Here is a 16929-nt window from a genome sequence, read left to right as displayed (position 1 = left end):
AACATTTGGACTTTTTGACTCTTATAAGACAGACAAATAATATAGCATTTCAAAACTTAAAAGTACAGTATTCATTTTATGCACTGCTTGTGGACTGCCCTGAATATACAGACACAAAGACATCAGCATAAAAAGAGATAAAAGAGCAGAATGCATTACCGAGGGCTTTGAGGAGTTCCTCTCGCACAGCAGATGTGAATTTTCGGACCAGACACAATGTGGTTACCACAGCAAACAGAAGATTGTACGAAAGTACGATGTAAAAATTTCCAAGCCAATTAAATCGTCCAAAATCACCCAGGAGATCAAACCTTGTTATTCCTGCAGAAAGTAAGACACAGAAAAATGGTCAATTCTCAGATTCCCTATTTTTTGACACACAATAGGTGGGAGTTTCTTAAAAAGTCTCAAGCATAGATAGAAATAAAGAGTGAAGAAAGGGGGAGATGGTCTGTTGGAAAGAAAGGACTGAAAGAGCAGGTGAGGGCTCATGATGAAGACACGATAAAAAGAAGGCCATTCTGAAAGACACTTCAAGGACTACAGCTCCATCTTAATCAGATTACACAACATAATAAAGTATCTTTTCCCACATCCTAGATAAGCAAGCCTGACATTTACCATCTGCTGTCATATTTCAGTTAGAATGAAGGTTGTTTATTGTCGTCAGATAATACATTCTTTCTGAAACAAAACGGACAAGTTGCACTCTGCTATTTTTATAGGACTTAATGATCCATGGCCACATGGTCCATGCGGACATTCAACAGAAATGGTATTTGTACATTTTTCCAGGATTTTGTACAGGATTCCATTTTTCATAGAAGTACTTTCATGTTCAATTTTCTGATTTCCAATCAAACACTCCAAAGATTTGAAACATTTGTCTGAGGACAGATAAAGGATTAACAACCACTTCAAATTAAGCACTTTTAATCACAGTAAAATCAGAGTTCAAATAGCTGCATATTTCAAAGAGGAACAGTCTGCCTCCTTTTCCCCCTTTGCATCATGGCTTTTCCTATTGGACATGATTTTTTTGTCCTCCTCTCATGCTTTTGGGTGCTCCTTTATATAACATTATAACTCAACCTTTTTCTGGACTACCTCTAAATAAAACATTGGGTACAACAGGCTGACTCCTGAGGATAACTTAAAACAACTTCAGTGTTTCCATCCAAAATCTCAAGCACCATCCAGTTTGTTGAAAGTGGTAAAAAAAGGGTCAAGTTTTCATCCGTGGGCAAACATATTCATCCTAAGTTAGATGTGCTTAGTTTTTCAGACTGACCACCAAAGTTAAAAAAAAATAACTCTTTGTCTGTCCAGCATCCACTAATTATCGCAAAAGACCAACAGTGTACACTGGCAAACCTAAATCCTCAAATGTATTCATTAATTACACCAATTCATTTTTTTTAGGATTTTTCTTCGCTAGGATTTCCAACTTGATAAATCCCTTGTAGCTTTTTTCTGCTAGCCTTAAAAGAAGAAAAAACTGCAGAAGGATAAATTAAACAATTTAGTTTAATTAAAGGAGCTTTTCTAGACCTCATGACTGGTTGACGAGGGCAATGACCAGTTTCTGTACTCTGAAACGTTTAAAAGGAATTGTAAAGAGAATCATATTTAAACAGAGCAAAATTCTAATGTCAAAAGGTTTCTCTAGTGCATGCCTGATTTTTTGGCTGTGGTCAAATTGACACCATTATTCTAAGTAAATTAATTGCATAGAATCTGTAGTCCTTCAGATACAACAAGGTCTTTAACAGTCATGTTGAATTAGAACAATGGCATAAAACTTTAGGTGAATAGCACTCTCTAACTGATGATTTCTCAGGTGACCCCTTGTAATGGCTTAGTGAAATAAAGAAACCTACTTCCCAGAAAAGAAAAGAAAATATCATTAAAAAGGAGAGTGTTAAGGTGAGAGTTGTTAACTGTCTGTGTAAAAGTCAGTGCTGTCACACAAGTCAGTTTGCCTTTCCCACATTTTCAACAGGCTCCTGCAGTCTGTTGTGCACACACACACACACACACACACACACACACACAAACGTTTCACTATATTAGTGTGGACATCTTATAGTCCTCCATTGTTTTATATAAGATTAATAATATGCCCTAACTCGACCCCTAACCCTAAACATCACCCCCACAAAAACATGATTCAGCTATTCATGATTTTAACTAGTGATGTCTGGCTCACTAGTCAGTGTTCAACATGTTTTACTATATTAGTGAGGACATGTTTCAATAGAGAGGATATTTTGGACCTCACAGGTATAGCCAAACCTGTAAGTATTTGTACACACACACACACACACACGCACAGTATTTCTGCAGGACTCCCATCTTTCCACACTAGGGAAATGTGTGAGTCTATGTGATACTACATGTTTTAATTGGTCTGAGACTGTATGATCAAAGTTGTTGAAATTCTTTGGTCAAAACAAACAAACAAACAACAACAACAACAAAAAAAAAAACTGTACTTCAAGCATCTCTCCTTTCATCTATTCAGTGCAGCACAGCAGAAATGTTGATATGTTTCTGAAGCTCCCAGTGAGTCACTGTACTCGCTCCTTCACTCGCACATACACACAATGCTATTTGAACAGCTGTGTCTGTAGCTTGCCATGTTGTTTATTGCAGCTATTGTGACGGCTGTTTGTCTGTCCTTTTTCTCGCTCCATTCTTGTGTAAAATCTCTATGGCAAATCCTGCTGGAATGTAACTTGTTAAATCTTAACAGTGCAAATGAGTTTGCCTGTATGTGTATATGTCAGTACAGCTGGGAAATGTATAAAAATGGTAGTATCCAAACACAAACAAATGTTTAATGCACTGTTTATGGCAACCCAAAGAAATACACTTACAGTGCTGTTCAAAAGTTTGGGATCAGTAAGGGTTTCTTTTTTAAATGTTTGTAATGCTCACTCAGGCTGTATCTATTTGATCAAAAATACAGAAAAAAAATGCAATTTTAATGAAATACTACTGCAATTTAAAATAACAGTTTTCAATTTTAATATACTTTAAAATATATTCCTGTGAAGCAAAGCTGAATTTTCAGCATCTTTACTCCAGTCTTCAGTGTCACGGGATTCTTCAGAAATCATTCTAATATACTGATTTACAATTAGTGTTGGAAACCGTTGTGCTGCTTAATATTTTTTGGAACCTGTGATATATTTTTTTTAACCTTTGATAAATAAAAAGTTAAAAAGAACAGTGTTTATTCAAAATAGAAAGTTTGGGGTCAGTAAATGTTTCTTTATTTTTGTCATTTGATACTTTTATTCAGCAAAGATGTGTTAAATGGATAAAAAGTGATAGTAAAGACTTGAATAAATGCTGTTTCTTTTTAACTTTTTATTCCTCAAAGAATCAAAGAAAAAGTTCAGAAGGTTCCAGAAAATGTTAAGCAGCATATTAGAATGATTACTGAAGGATCATGGGACACTGAAGACTGGAGTAATGGCTGATGAAAATTCAGTTCTGCTTCACATAAATAAATTATATCTTAAAGTATATTTAAAACAGGAACCAATATTAGAAATTGCAATAATTTCACAATAATAATGTTTTTTATTTATTTATTTGATCAAATAAATACAGCCTTGATGAGAATAAGAGACTCCATTAAAAAACATGAAAAATCTTACTGATCCCAAACTTTTGAACGGCAGTGTATGTACACATGCAGGTTAGGAGGACCTTACCAAGTGTTCGGGACATGACAGGCAAGGCCGAGCTCAGCACTAGAATGGATACACAGCAACCAATGATCTACAAGACAAGACAAGACAAGACTAAGAAACATTTCCATTCAATGTATCATGACCAAATTTTTTGCAAAATAATCGATTAAGAAAAAGGTAAAATAAAACAAAGAATATCTTTGAACTCCTTAACATTAAGTACAAAATGCAATGGTTTTTTTTTTTTCATTGTTTAGATGCTTAACATCATATGTAGGTATTCAAACTTGTTGAAGAAAGACAAGAATTCAACTTCTCAGAATTGGAAACGATTTGACTCCACAACAAACTGTCAATGTTTTATACATTTAGTTCAACCTAGTGTTAACAGGCCTTAAAACTGAAGCAGTGTTGCAGATCCTACCGTTGTCATGGTAGTGTCGTCCTTTCTGGGTGTGAGCTCCTGAAAGACGCGAAGGCTATAGAAGCCAACCACAGATGAGACCAACAGATAACTGTTCAAGAGTTAAGACTAACCCAGTTGTTTCCTCTAGAACACACTCACAACAATCATAAGCAAACAGCTTTGAGTCCCTTCACTAAACACACACAATCTGTGATCAAACACTCTACTGGAGCTTATGCAGCATTAGATTATCACACACAGCAAAGGATACAACATGAGAATGATTTCGATAACCGCCTGGGCAACTCCAAATTTGGATAAGGAGGCATTGCCAAGATTTCTTTCCTGCAGAAACAAAGAGTGAAAGTTACGGTCAATGGTTATTTTCATAAACTGATTTTATTTTCCTCCACGTAAAATATGCATTCAGAATATGAAAATTTTTCGTAAGTCTCTCAAAGGCACCGTTTGAGGTTCTGGACTGAGTGGAGTAACTGCATGTAGTGGACGTGTTTTAGCGACGTGCCCAACACACAGGCTCCTGTTACAACCGAAGCTGTGTAATCTAAATAAGACTACAGTGTTGACACCTCAGTGCTTCAGGCAGTGAGAGCAGAAAAAAGCGGCACAAATATTTGGAGCTGTTCTGAGTGAACGCTATTATGAAGAAATAAAACATATAAAGCTCAGATTAGCGAAGTTTCCCCTCTCACCAATGAGGACAGACAGAGTGAAATTGGCGAAGTAATGAATGGAAGCAGATGAAAGAAATCTTTTTAAATTCACCGCCGCTCACACACACATAATATGTGAGCAGGTGTTCAAACAAAAAAAGAAGAAGAAGGGAAAAAAAAAAAGGCAATGGAGCTCTTACAGTAAGAGGCTGCATAGCATGAATGGCTGCCAAAAATTAAGAGAAAAATGTGAAGAAAAAAAAAGAAACCAAAACAAATGCGCTGGCAAACAAAGTTTTTCAATCTCAGGCCTTTAATATCTTTTGAAGTCATTGACGTGATCTGAAGGTTTAGATTGGAATTATTACAATAAAAGCCAACATTTATTTGACATAATTTATCAATGTAAAACAACTTTAGTCTGGGCTTGACAAGCAAAAAAAATAAAATAAGAATCAATCACCGCTCTCATTCTAATGATGTGTATTTGACAGCAGACCAATTCAAAATCAACAGAGCATATAAAAATATTTATGATGATCTTTCTAACCGGATTAGATCAAATCTGAACCAGATTTTATAATGTCAGTCTTGCTTGCTGTTATTGATGACAGGCCTGAGGAAAGTTTACATGTGATTGAAAAACCGGAGAACCTCAACTAAACACCTGCTCATAAAATATCATCAAACACTCAAACTGTTATATAAGTGAATAGCTAGCTAGTAGTTGGATCATGCTTTATTATAAAGGTCCAATTCTCTAACCACTGACTACGAATTTTACCTCAATAAACTCCTAATTTTCTGTTTATTAATAGTAAAGTAGTTGTTAATTTAAGGTATTGGGTAGGATTATGGATGTAGAATATGGCCATGCAGAATATGTGCTTTATAAACATCCAATATGTTAATAACACGCATGCTAATAAGCAACTAGTTAACAGTGAGAATCAGTCCCTATACTAAAGTGTCACCAGTAGTTGGAAAAAGAACTGATCGAACATAAAAACCCAAGAATTATATTATTCTATATATATATATATATATATGTGTGTGTGTGTGTGTGTGTGTGTGTGTGCACACATCAATCCTTGACCGTCATTTAACTTATAGCCATAAACCGACTGATATTATTGAACAGGACAGGTATCTCAAATCCCCTTTTTTGCTCAGAGCTGTGTCAGGTGTTTGCTGGCGCTGCTTAACACCTGTGATTGAGTGAGTTTAAGGATATCTGTGTGTGTACCTTCCTTCAGGTGTGTCCTAACTACACTGCATGTTTTGATGTGCCTCAGCTTCCTCTGATGAAGGATAATAACAGAAAAAAAGCAGCAAAAAACTAATCACGGATTAGACAGGCCTTTTTTTTTTTTGAAAGATGTTTACTGACAGGTTAAGTGTCATCTGTTGACTCTTGTCAAAGGTTCAGAGGTCAAAAAGAGAAATATGATCCCTCTCGCTTTCCCTCTCATCTCGTTTCTTATTCCATCATTCCTTCTGCTCCGCATGACACGTGAGATATGAGTTCGGATGAGAAACGGACATTAATGAGGCTGTTTTTAGCATCGACAATAATTCTGAATCCATGGGGAGTGACAGCAATAAGACTTTTACTGCAGTCATTAGCAACAGTGCATCAGACAGCTTAATGCAAGCAGTGCCATTGCATTAGATCTGCTTACCTCACTGCCACATTTACGATGCCCTGCCTTATCTGACAGTCTGGTGTTAACCTAGTTACCTTAACTCGCATCAATCTCTCTTAAGAATGTTGCGGAATGCTGGCCCTCCCCCTGCCACATCCCAAGCCGGCGTAAAAACCATCAAACAGACGTGCAGACACCGCTGCTGGGTTGTCGTGGTTACATGAGATCTTAAGCATGGCACCAGTCCAGCTCATCAAACGCATAAACCATTAACCAGCCTGTCAAGAGGGCCCTTCGTCTCTGAACACTGTGACAAGTGTAATTTGGGGGATTTTCAGTCAAGCGTCATGCCAAGGCAAATATCGACACTAATAAAATAATTAGAATGGGGAGCGGGCACTCTTATAGAGCTGCTCAACACAATCAAACCATGGCCAGAAAAAGGATATGTTGAATTTCCTTTGTTGTGGGAAGACAAAGAAGAAAGGTATGGAGCAGGGACAGCAGGTGGGAGTGGTGAAGTCAGAGTGAGATAAGACCATCATTGTATGGAGGAAAAGAAAGAGTGAGAAACAAACAATGTTCAACTTTATATAAAAAAAAAACAACAACAGGAAATGATGTAACTGTTCCCATGGACCTGTTAATCTATTTACCTGTCCAGAGTTAAACTGACTTGGTCCCATGTTCAATCAGCTGCAGCTTGTAATTTCCTTGTCAAAGAGAAGACTGACACTGTCTTCACACAGTCCAAATTGTGCAGTGATGGTTTCATTACAGAGCTTTGATTCAAAACACCCAGTTAAGACGAATGAGGTCTGTGTCCAGAGTTTCACACACAAACGATGCGTGAGTGCCTTTGAATTGACATCATGCAGAGCGAATGGGAGCGCAACTCTGATAAAAAGCATCAAACAGCAGTGACATGATACACATCTCGACCTGCCTTTTCTTCTACAGAACACACCTGAGCATATCTGGAATTCAGTGTACCCCGACGCAAAGCGTGCTTTTTGCAGGACAGCGAGAGAGGGAGCAAGTGAACGAAAAGCTGAGTATTTGTTTACATTTTCAGGTTTGTTGACTTGTATTTTTCTTACCGTTGAACCCTTTGGCAAAGCTGTCTCATCAACAAGCAAGTACACAATGTTCAGGGCAACCAGGAGAACAGAAATCGCCTGCAAGCAGCACGGATGGAAACAAACATAAGCATTATAAACAGTAGAAAGAGACATCAAACCAACTTATGAAAAAAAAACTATCAATTCATATGCTTTGTGGTTCGTTATGATAACCCTGCAAAGGCTAAATAAACACGTACCGTTCCAGCAAGCAGGATCAGCATTACTATGGGGTAAAGGAGGTTCTTTTCCCAGGCTGAGGCCTTCTTTCTCCTTTCTAGGACAGAGGGTGAGAGAAATGATTGTAGTTTCTGACTAGCAGTACATATGTATACCATGAACTGATGCCGAGCAAATTACACCCAATCCCTTTAATTAGTCCATTCCTCTCAGTGTCTGACAGAAAAACTATTTCACAGCAAGATAAAGAGTAAAGGCCTGTTCACACCAAGGACAATAACTATAAAGATAACAATAAAGATACATTTCTAAAAATCATTCTCAATATTAAAAAATAGCAGAGTCCACACTACAGCTATAACGATAAAGCAACAGAGAAATGATATTGTGTGGGAATCACTTTCATAATTTTTTTTTCCAGCTGATGAACGATACAAACATTGAGACCCAACCAGAATCAATCCTGCCATAACCTACCTGGTCTGATGGCAAAAATGTACCTGGGGGCACTTTTTAGTACATATCACTGCAGTTTCCAAAAGAAATGAACACTAGAGGCAGTAAAACTCAGACTTTTTATGCCTTTTCACACAAATTTTGCACAATTACTTGAAGAATATCATGTTATGATGTCAAACCGATATTAATATGCTGGGAGATTTGAAAACTGATGCATCTGAACGTTCACATTGCACATATCCAGCTGGATACCAATCCAACAGTAGGTTTGTTCGGTAGCTCATGGAGTACAGAGACATATTTGAGAGGTGAGGTGCTCCGTGTAACTACTGATAGACAAAACGGTTCAAATCTGCATATAAGGAAGTTGAAATGGCACCGTTGCATCAACAAATGCATTTTTATATATGTTTTGCATTTGATAACACTATTGGGGTTTGGTGTAGGGAATATTTCCAACACGATAGAGCATTAACTTTTAGACAGTCCCCGGATATTTGAATTCTGAATCGCTGCAATATGTACCTGAAGCAACCTAATAAAAACACAGCAATATGTACCTATATCAACACGTGCCAGGGTTCACGTATTGAACCCGTGTTTAAGCGCCACTCAATGGACATTTCTCTTTGAAACGTGCAGTAAGGTATGTGAAAACGTTGTTACACAACAAGTACACAGAGGTATGTACTTTTATGAGACCAGGTTGGCCATAACAAGCTAGAAAACTAGAAAAAGCAGCAGACGAGTGTGCGTTTAGAATAAACACACTATATTGTCTGCTGGGGTGGAGGCTAATATAGTTATATTTATAGTTATCGTTCTTGGTGTGAATGGGCCTTAACTATAGAAAGACAAAATATCTATTTAATTCAGGACAATTTCAACTAGCAAAGCTATCAAATAAAGACACTATTTACATCAGTGTAACATTTTACAAGTTTAATCAACAGGCTTAAATTTATTATTATTACATAAAATTAAACTAGCTTAGAATTTAAAAAGTAGTAGTCTATGTATAAATTAAAATTTACCTAGATTAATAAATGCTGTAAAAGTATTGTCCATTGTCAGTTTATGATACCAAGTGCATTAACTAATGTTAACAAATAAAACTTACTGTGAGGTGTCAAACCTATACTTGTTTAAATGGTTGGGGTCAGTAAAATTTGGATAGAAACAGACTTTTAATTAGCAGTTAAACATTAAACTGATCAAAAGTGATGTGGAAAAAAAGTGAACATTTTGTAGAAAAAAAAGTTTCCACAAAAAATTTAAGCAGCAAAACTGTTTATAATATTGATAATAAGAACTGTTTCTTGAGCAGCAAATCAGCATATCAGAATGATTTTTGAAGGATCATGTGACACTGAAGGCTAATAATTATGCTGAAAATTCAGCTTTGCCATCATAGGAATAAATTACAATCATTTTATATTATTTCACAATTTTACTGTACATTTGATCAAATAAATGCAGCCTTGGTGAACACAAGAGGCTTCTTTCAAAAACATCTACAAAAACTTACTGACCTCAACTTGAAAGCTACTAAATAAGAACTACAGCCTTACTGTAGAAAATTCATTGCTTTGTATTTTATTAGTGTGTTGAAATAACAGCTACCAGTTATTTCTGGGTTAACTCAAGTAAATCCACATCTGTGTGAGCACAGTTCAGAGGTTTCAGTATAGTTCGTAAGAGTGACAAACATTAGGGATTCTCCTGCTACACCCATGAAGTAATTCTAGAACATCGATCCCAGTGTCTGTCGCTCCTGTGCCTCTCTGTCCTCTACCCTCTCCTTCTCAACATCTCTCGCTTTGATTCTGCTCTGGCTCTGAGGTTGGCAGGGCTCCCTGCATATGCACCATGCTGCCTCTAAATTAATGACCGCACTTGGAGAGACAGCCACAATAAAGTTTACATCACACTCCAATATCCTAAGTGCCTTTGTGGCCTCCTCTCCTTCCAACCGCTCGTCTCTCTGGAATCATTTATAATACCCCAAAATACAGGCTGACGTGGAAAATGATACAGCTATACCCTATTTGGCCTCGGTCCAAATGACCGTTCACATTCAAATATATGAACACACTTTGCAATTCAACAATATTATGAGGAGTGGATATTGCAGCCTACACATATTTGAAACTGACAGCTCTGACAGAATCAGAGTTTAATTTTGTTTAATTAAAAGTTGTTAAAAACATCTCTCACCAAGTTTGTTCCTCTGATTGCGAATGTTGTCCAGCTCTTTGTAGAGATGGTGCTGAGAGTTTCCATGGAAATAAGAGTTTGACATCGTACCTGAGAGACAGATAAAGACAGAAGGAGCTTTAGAAAAAGACTGATAGAGAGCAAAGAACTGAAACAAAGAAAGATACTATCATTCTGTTTACCTTGGCTTATTAAGAGCTTCTGTAAAAAGATCAAACCACTAGGAAACAGCAGGGATGTGAACATAAATCAGTGGTTTGAACTTTGTTATCTTAACTGTTACTCAAGTACCTACTTAATATAATCACACCATTTGTCAGAAAATCTGTCAAGAAAGAAAAATATATTCATTTACTGAAAGTAAAAAACAGCTTTCACAGTGTCGAGGCAGCAGTTAAACATCTGAGAAAAGGTTACTCTTTACATTAGGTGGCCTTTCATTTCAATTGATCGTTTGATACAATGCACTTATTGTTTACATACATGGTACTTTTATTTAAAAAACACTTGCAAACTACATCTGTAATTCATTTCTCTAATTACATTAATAATTACACTGTTGACCTATCCCTTACACCTTAACCCACCCTTAAACCTACACTAACCTTACCTGTATCCCACCTCAATATCAGCAAAAGTGTTTTGCAATACAATATGAACACATTAAGTACATTGTACTTATTTTTATGCAAGTACATAGTGGTTAAGGCCACCTAATATAAAGTGGGACCTAAAAATTCTAACAATAAATTCAAAATTTATAACGTAATTAAGGATTAATTACATTAAATCATTAACATGTTCAATACGTTTTGTTAAGTTTTGCCTCTAAAGGTTTTTCCTTATTGTCAAAAAGATTACGCTTTATTTGAAGGTGTCCTTGTTACAGTGTAATTATGCATTTAAGTGCCGAGTAATATTAATTATATCAATTACTTACTATATGGTTTTGGTTAGGATTAAGGTTTGGCTTAGGGTTACTTGTATGTAATTATGCATAATTTATTTATTCTTCTTACAATAGTAAGTACATGTAACATGTAACAAAGACACCTTAAAATAAAGTTTTACTATCAAAAATAGCTTATAATGAAAATAATAGGTGTACTGCTATAATGGCCATTCGTCATTTATTTTGTTATGGCTTATATACGTTCTTCATACTCTGAGAAAAATAATGTTAACACATTTGACAGGTGCATGTCTGATATGCTGGTCCAAGACCTAAAAGCTTATGTCTTATCTTTAACTTGACAGTGTCATGATGTCTCAAGACAAAGGAAATGAGAGGCTTCTGGTGGCATTTGTGAGTAATATTTTTAAAAGAAAAATTATGTTTGTAGCATATTTGAAATTCAAATATTATGGTTAAAAAAAAACAGTTACTTGGAAAAGTTTAAATTGAATTGAATTGTGCATGATATAAATTTGGTCAAGCACAGCAGGCATGTACTGTACGTGTGCAGCCCATTGATTGTGAGTGTGGATCAAATGGACAATGCTAAGCATTTAGCTGCAAGCATACACTAAGTGTTTACGTCAGAACTGAAGTATACTTTGGGAATGCATTACCCCAACACTAGTAGTTGTATACTCTAAATGAAGAGTCTAGGCCAGACGTGTGCATGCTGCGACTGGTTCTGACGGAAGAGGGGACTGAGGTTTATTCTGAACACAGTGTGTGTGTGTGTGTGTGTGTGTGTGTGTGTCAGGAGGTGAGAGCGAGAGGGCAAAACCAGAGAGGGGTTCTCCAGGAAAACCACAGACTTCGGTCTCATTTAGCTCTTATTTATCCGTTTCATGCTGGTATTTTTTTTTCACAGTTTCAGTGGTTTGTTTGCTCCTCAAAGCAGAGGATTGGTTTGCAGAGCCTCGGGGGACACACTGGCAGATCAGCAGCAATTAGTTCAGTGTTACACCGTTACTGGCGTGCAATAAAAACACAATCTTTCATCTTTTCACTGACATGAGGCTGAGGAGTCAATCACTTTGATCAAAACGTGATTATTATTATGATGAGTGCACCACGCCCTGTCTGGTAGAGGTTCAGGTTCATAAAGAAATCTATTAAAAAAAAAAAAAAAAAAAAAACAGCAGGTCTGTTCCTGATTGTGTAACTTGTCCATACCGGTGATTTTTTGGGGGAAAATCTGTACCCTCCAACCAAAATTGTGAGAAATAGGAAATGTCACTATTAGCTGATCAGGACTGGATTGTTCTGCCAAACATGGCTCTGGGCTGCCCTGAGGGGCTAACAAGATGTGAGTGAAAAATCAGAGCAAGAACAACAGTTAAGACATCTGAATGCTGTATGGAATAACTTTTGATTTCCTGTAATTATTAATAGCAATGTTTTCACACTTTAAACTTGGCATGAAATGAAAATTCACTTCCATGAAATTTATAAATGCATGTTAAATAGATATTATTTTACTTTATCTTTATCTACATTTCATAAAAAAAAAAAATTGGTTATATGCCAGTCTCGAATCATTTAGTCTACCTAAACCCTGCCCCTACACAAATGACTGCAGGGTTGCATTCATTTTTGTGTCCACATATCATAATCCAATCAACAACCAATGAATAAATCCAAGTGGTTGTGTTTCATTGTGAATTTTACTTTTCAGAAGCTTCAAATTTACTGTTATTAAAGAAAAATGATTCTTATTAATTAGGTACATGTATTGCATTGTATATGTTTTTTTGTAGTTTTGTTTATACAGTGCATTCATGACATTATCAATAAATGTCTACCCGAATTCCCTTAAAAACCTAATTCCTGATGACATAAGCAATGGTGGGGGAAACACTAATAAATCCAATAGTTTGTTAAAAAACTGCTGCTCAGAACCGCTGCTGTCCCCATTTCAAGAACATTAGAAAACTCTTAAATAATTTCTTGCATAGAGCCCTTCAATTAAGGTGATAAAGGTGATGCTCAGTAGCAAAGGATGCTGGCAGAAGGAGAGGAGATGATGTCATTGTTTTCTAAAGAAACTTCAGCCGCTTCTGCATTACGTCAGTGGTAATTATGCAAAGCAGAGAGCCATCCGGTACTGAGGAGAGTTTTTGCAAGGTCACCCTGCCACTGCGCATCTGGGCAACAGAGAAAAGCATAGCAAGAGCCAAGACAGAGGACAAACAAATGCCTGCACCCGGACTGGAAGGAAAACATACACTCAGACAAATGCACCTAAACACACAGTTGCAAGACTTTGCCACAGTTCAGAAAAAAGTGCTCTAATGCACACATTCATGCAACTACATGAATGTATTCAGATTAATACTTCAATACTGTAAACTGTATTAATGGCCTCAACTGATGACATGAGACTAAGCAGAGATGCAGATCAGGGCATTACTGTAATAACCAACACGCTTATGAATTAGCCCATATCAAGGGTCTGCAAGAGAGCGTGTGCAGGCATGTAGGATCTAAATGAAGTTACAGTCAGTTGAATAATTGTTATTAGATAGAACACAGATAAGAGAGTAAAGCAAAGTAGACAGTTTCCTCTTGAACTCTTTTCCCCCCAACTTCACCTCAGGTTTTGCATTTATGGGGTGAAAGAAGAAAAGAATGAAAATTCCTTAAATTCCTGATAAGGTAAAATTGTTCTCTCCGTAACGCCTGAGTGAGATCTTCCTGTAACGCCGAGTTTTTGAGCTTCGCCAAAATCACATTCCACATCCCTAGTGCCCTTTTGTCACCCGATCACAGTGACTGCCAATGCGCTTTACATCAAACGGCAATCATAAAGAAGCGAAAATCGTTAAAACAGATTACAATTATTTTATCAGGTGTTCAAAGCAAATCTGCCTTTGGTGCTAACACTACAGAACCAAACAACCAAATGAGAGGCTATTGAAATTCATCCATGGGATTTGAGCAACTGGGCACTATCAGTTAAGATGATCTAGCTTACCTCCGTGAATTCAATAGAAAAGCACATGTTCTATGTTGACTGGCATCTGTACACTCTGTTGCGTGCATGAGTTGAAGCAAAAGTCTAGTTTGGCTTTAAACATGAACACTTCCTGCATTGTGTGTCAGCTAAAAGAAGACGTATGAGTATGAGAAAACTTTATAGTATATTTTTAATGATGTTCACCGGTTACTTATCTGATTTAAATCAAACTAAATCCTGTAGGAAACACTGGAGCATATGGGTATTATTTCTCAGATACAGGGGGGGTTAAGGGAAGGAGTTAAAGAAAGTGAGAAAACATGAGAGGGTGGTTCAACAGGGACATAAATCTGTAAGATTCCTCTTTTTTTTCTTTTTTTTTTTTGGAACTAAAAATAAACCAAAAACTATTTGTACACTATTATTTATTACTGCAATGAATTAATGCTTTCTCAAAAACATAAGAAAACACCCAACTGAAGTGATACTCTACATTTCTTGCAACATCACCAAAACTTTGGCAGCAGAATAAATGCTAAAATTTACAGCTGCAAATAATCCGCTGTTATTCAGTTAATACAGAAAATAATACAAATATGCAATAAACCTTGCATTTGCCCATCATATAAAAACAAAAACACTCACCATTGAGTCTACGCTCCAAGGCCTCTTCCTGAAGCTGTATACAATAAATCTGCTCATCCAGATCCTCTAAAATCTTTACAGACAGAGAAAGAGAGGAACAGAGTGTGAGGGAGAATGAGAGTGGATGTTTAACAAATGCACACACACACATATGGTGTAATAGTACTTACTGTGGGTTTGACTAGTAATTGGCCCATCACTGTGAACATGCGTGACAGCCCCACTGGAGTACACACTGATGAGAAGAGACAAGAAGCTGCTTTAAACACACACATGCTCATTTATGCTTTTCTAAAACAAAAGTATGAATGCAACCTTTGAACTAGTTCAAATTTATCTAACTACTGTAACAGTGGCTGAAACAAGTTTAAATAACACATCTTAATATGCATCTGTTTGCTCTGGAAAATATATTTTAAACCATTTTAATCAGAGGAACCATTTCAACCAAACAGCTACTGCTGCCAATGAGACTGAACCTGCTTAAAGTATTCAAAAGTAACAATCTAGTTATGTTTCCACACTGTTTTTCACTAAATGAACAAAAGAAGGAATTAATCAATTTAATTGTATGAAAGTGACGTGTTGCCAAGTACGGTGACCCATACTCGGATTACAAGTCCAACTCTCTATCCATTAGGCCACGACTGCCCCAATGCACCAATACAACAATACATAGGAATAATTGCATAGGCATAATTGCCTCGTTCACAGTTTTGCTTAATTTTATATTGCCAGCAAAATTATTGTGAATACATCATAAATGTTCAAAATACTGCCTAGCCCTAAAGCACTCTCAGCTTAAATATCTTCCAGTACATTACTATCCCACAGCAAACTGTGGTAGTATTTTTTCAGTCATATTTTTAATAACTGCTGATAAACAAATTATATTACATAATATTACATTATACTATATTAACTATAGCCAGCAGGCACAGGTCGTCAATATAACGTCGAAAAGACATTGCATTTTGTTTGAGAATGAAAATCATGTTGACGTCAGTATTTGATTTGGCGTTGACTTAACGTTGGATTTTAGTTACACAACCAGTAAAAGCAACAAATATCCACATCAGCTGATGGACATCAAATTAACACTGACATTAGACGTTGAATTGACATTGAATTTGTCGCTCGATGTTGCAACTTAAATTTAACCAAATATCAACATCTTATGACGTGTGCCTGCTAAACATTATATTTTGGTAAATTACATATGAACATATTAGTAATTTAGTAACGAGTTCATTTATTGTCAAAACAGATTAAATCAAGAAAACCTGTACTGCTGTGGGACACTTTGTAGAGATTCATTTGTTTTTAATTTCATCTAAACAGATGAAAAGAAAAGGCTGATGCTCAACCAGGAGCTTTATTTGCTTTATTTTCCCCACAATTTTTTTTATACTCTTCACTGCATTGAAATTTACAGCATCCACTGACAGCTAAATACAGAAGTGATCATCCACTGACAGCATGGTTTCATGTGAACTTACTAAGCAGCAACAGGCCTCCCATCAGAGAGATGCAGGAGTAGAGGTATGGCAGATAAAACTCCCATAAATCTAGAACAAGAGAACGTGACAGGCACAATAAACCACAGATCAATACATAACGGATTACATCACATGCGTGCATCCACAGCTGCAGGAGGAGAGTTAAGAGACAAACCGTAGAGCGATTCCATGCTGGCGGCATCATTGTCAATGAGAGCGGACGCCACCCATACAATGCCCAGGATGAGGAGACCCAGCAGAAAGAGCATGACAAATGTCTCCAGCACTCGAGCCTTTATGCCCTGAAACCAACAAACACCCACTTTAATGTTTTCAGGTTTACTTACAGCTGTACCCAAGAGTGATTCAGAAACACACACACAGATCAGCAGGTGTAAATGAGGCTCTAATTGGAAATTTAGCTCTGGAAGCCCCGGGACTTCCCTATAACACTGACTCAATGTCAA

General features: G+C 36.7%; 1 protein-coding gene across 1 annotated transcript in view; it reads right to left on the bottom strand.

The window, feature by feature from the left end:
- The window catches only part of lmbr1 (limb development membrane protein 1), a 31870-nt gene that overhangs the window by 3699 nt on the left and 11242 nt on the right, over window positions 1–16929 (bottom strand). The window contains exons 6-16 of the mRNA XM_042728045.1: window positions 16638–16764; window positions 16463–16531; window positions 15134–15198; window positions 14964–15036; window positions 10408–10497; window positions 7752–7828; window positions 7531–7608; window positions 4382–4455; window positions 4129–4219; window positions 3726–3792; window positions 160–321 (exon numbers count right to left, since the gene is read on the bottom strand). Coding sequence (XP_042583979.1) covers window positions 160–321; window positions 3726–3792; window positions 4129–4219; window positions 4382–4455; window positions 7531–7608; window positions 7752–7828; window positions 10408–10497; window positions 14964–15036; window positions 15134–15198; window positions 16463–16531; window positions 16638–16764 — 973 coding nt within the window. The remainder of the gene's footprint in view (window positions 1–159; window positions 322–3725; window positions 3793–4128; window positions 4220–4381; window positions 4456–7530; window positions 7609–7751; window positions 7829–10407; window positions 10498–14963; window positions 15037–15133; window positions 15199–16462; window positions 16532–16637; window positions 16765–16929) is intronic.

The sequence above is a fragment of the Cyprinus carpio genome, chromosome B7, assembly GCF_018340385.1.
Source record: "Cyprinus carpio isolate SPL01 chromosome B7, ASM1834038v1, whole genome shotgun sequence".
Taxonomy (NCBI): domain Eukaryota; kingdom Metazoa; phylum Chordata; class Actinopteri; order Cypriniformes; family Cyprinidae; genus Cyprinus; species Cyprinus carpio.
The sequence above is the reverse complement of the archived record's forward strand: the minus strand, read 5'-3'. Positions and strand labels throughout refer to the sequence as shown.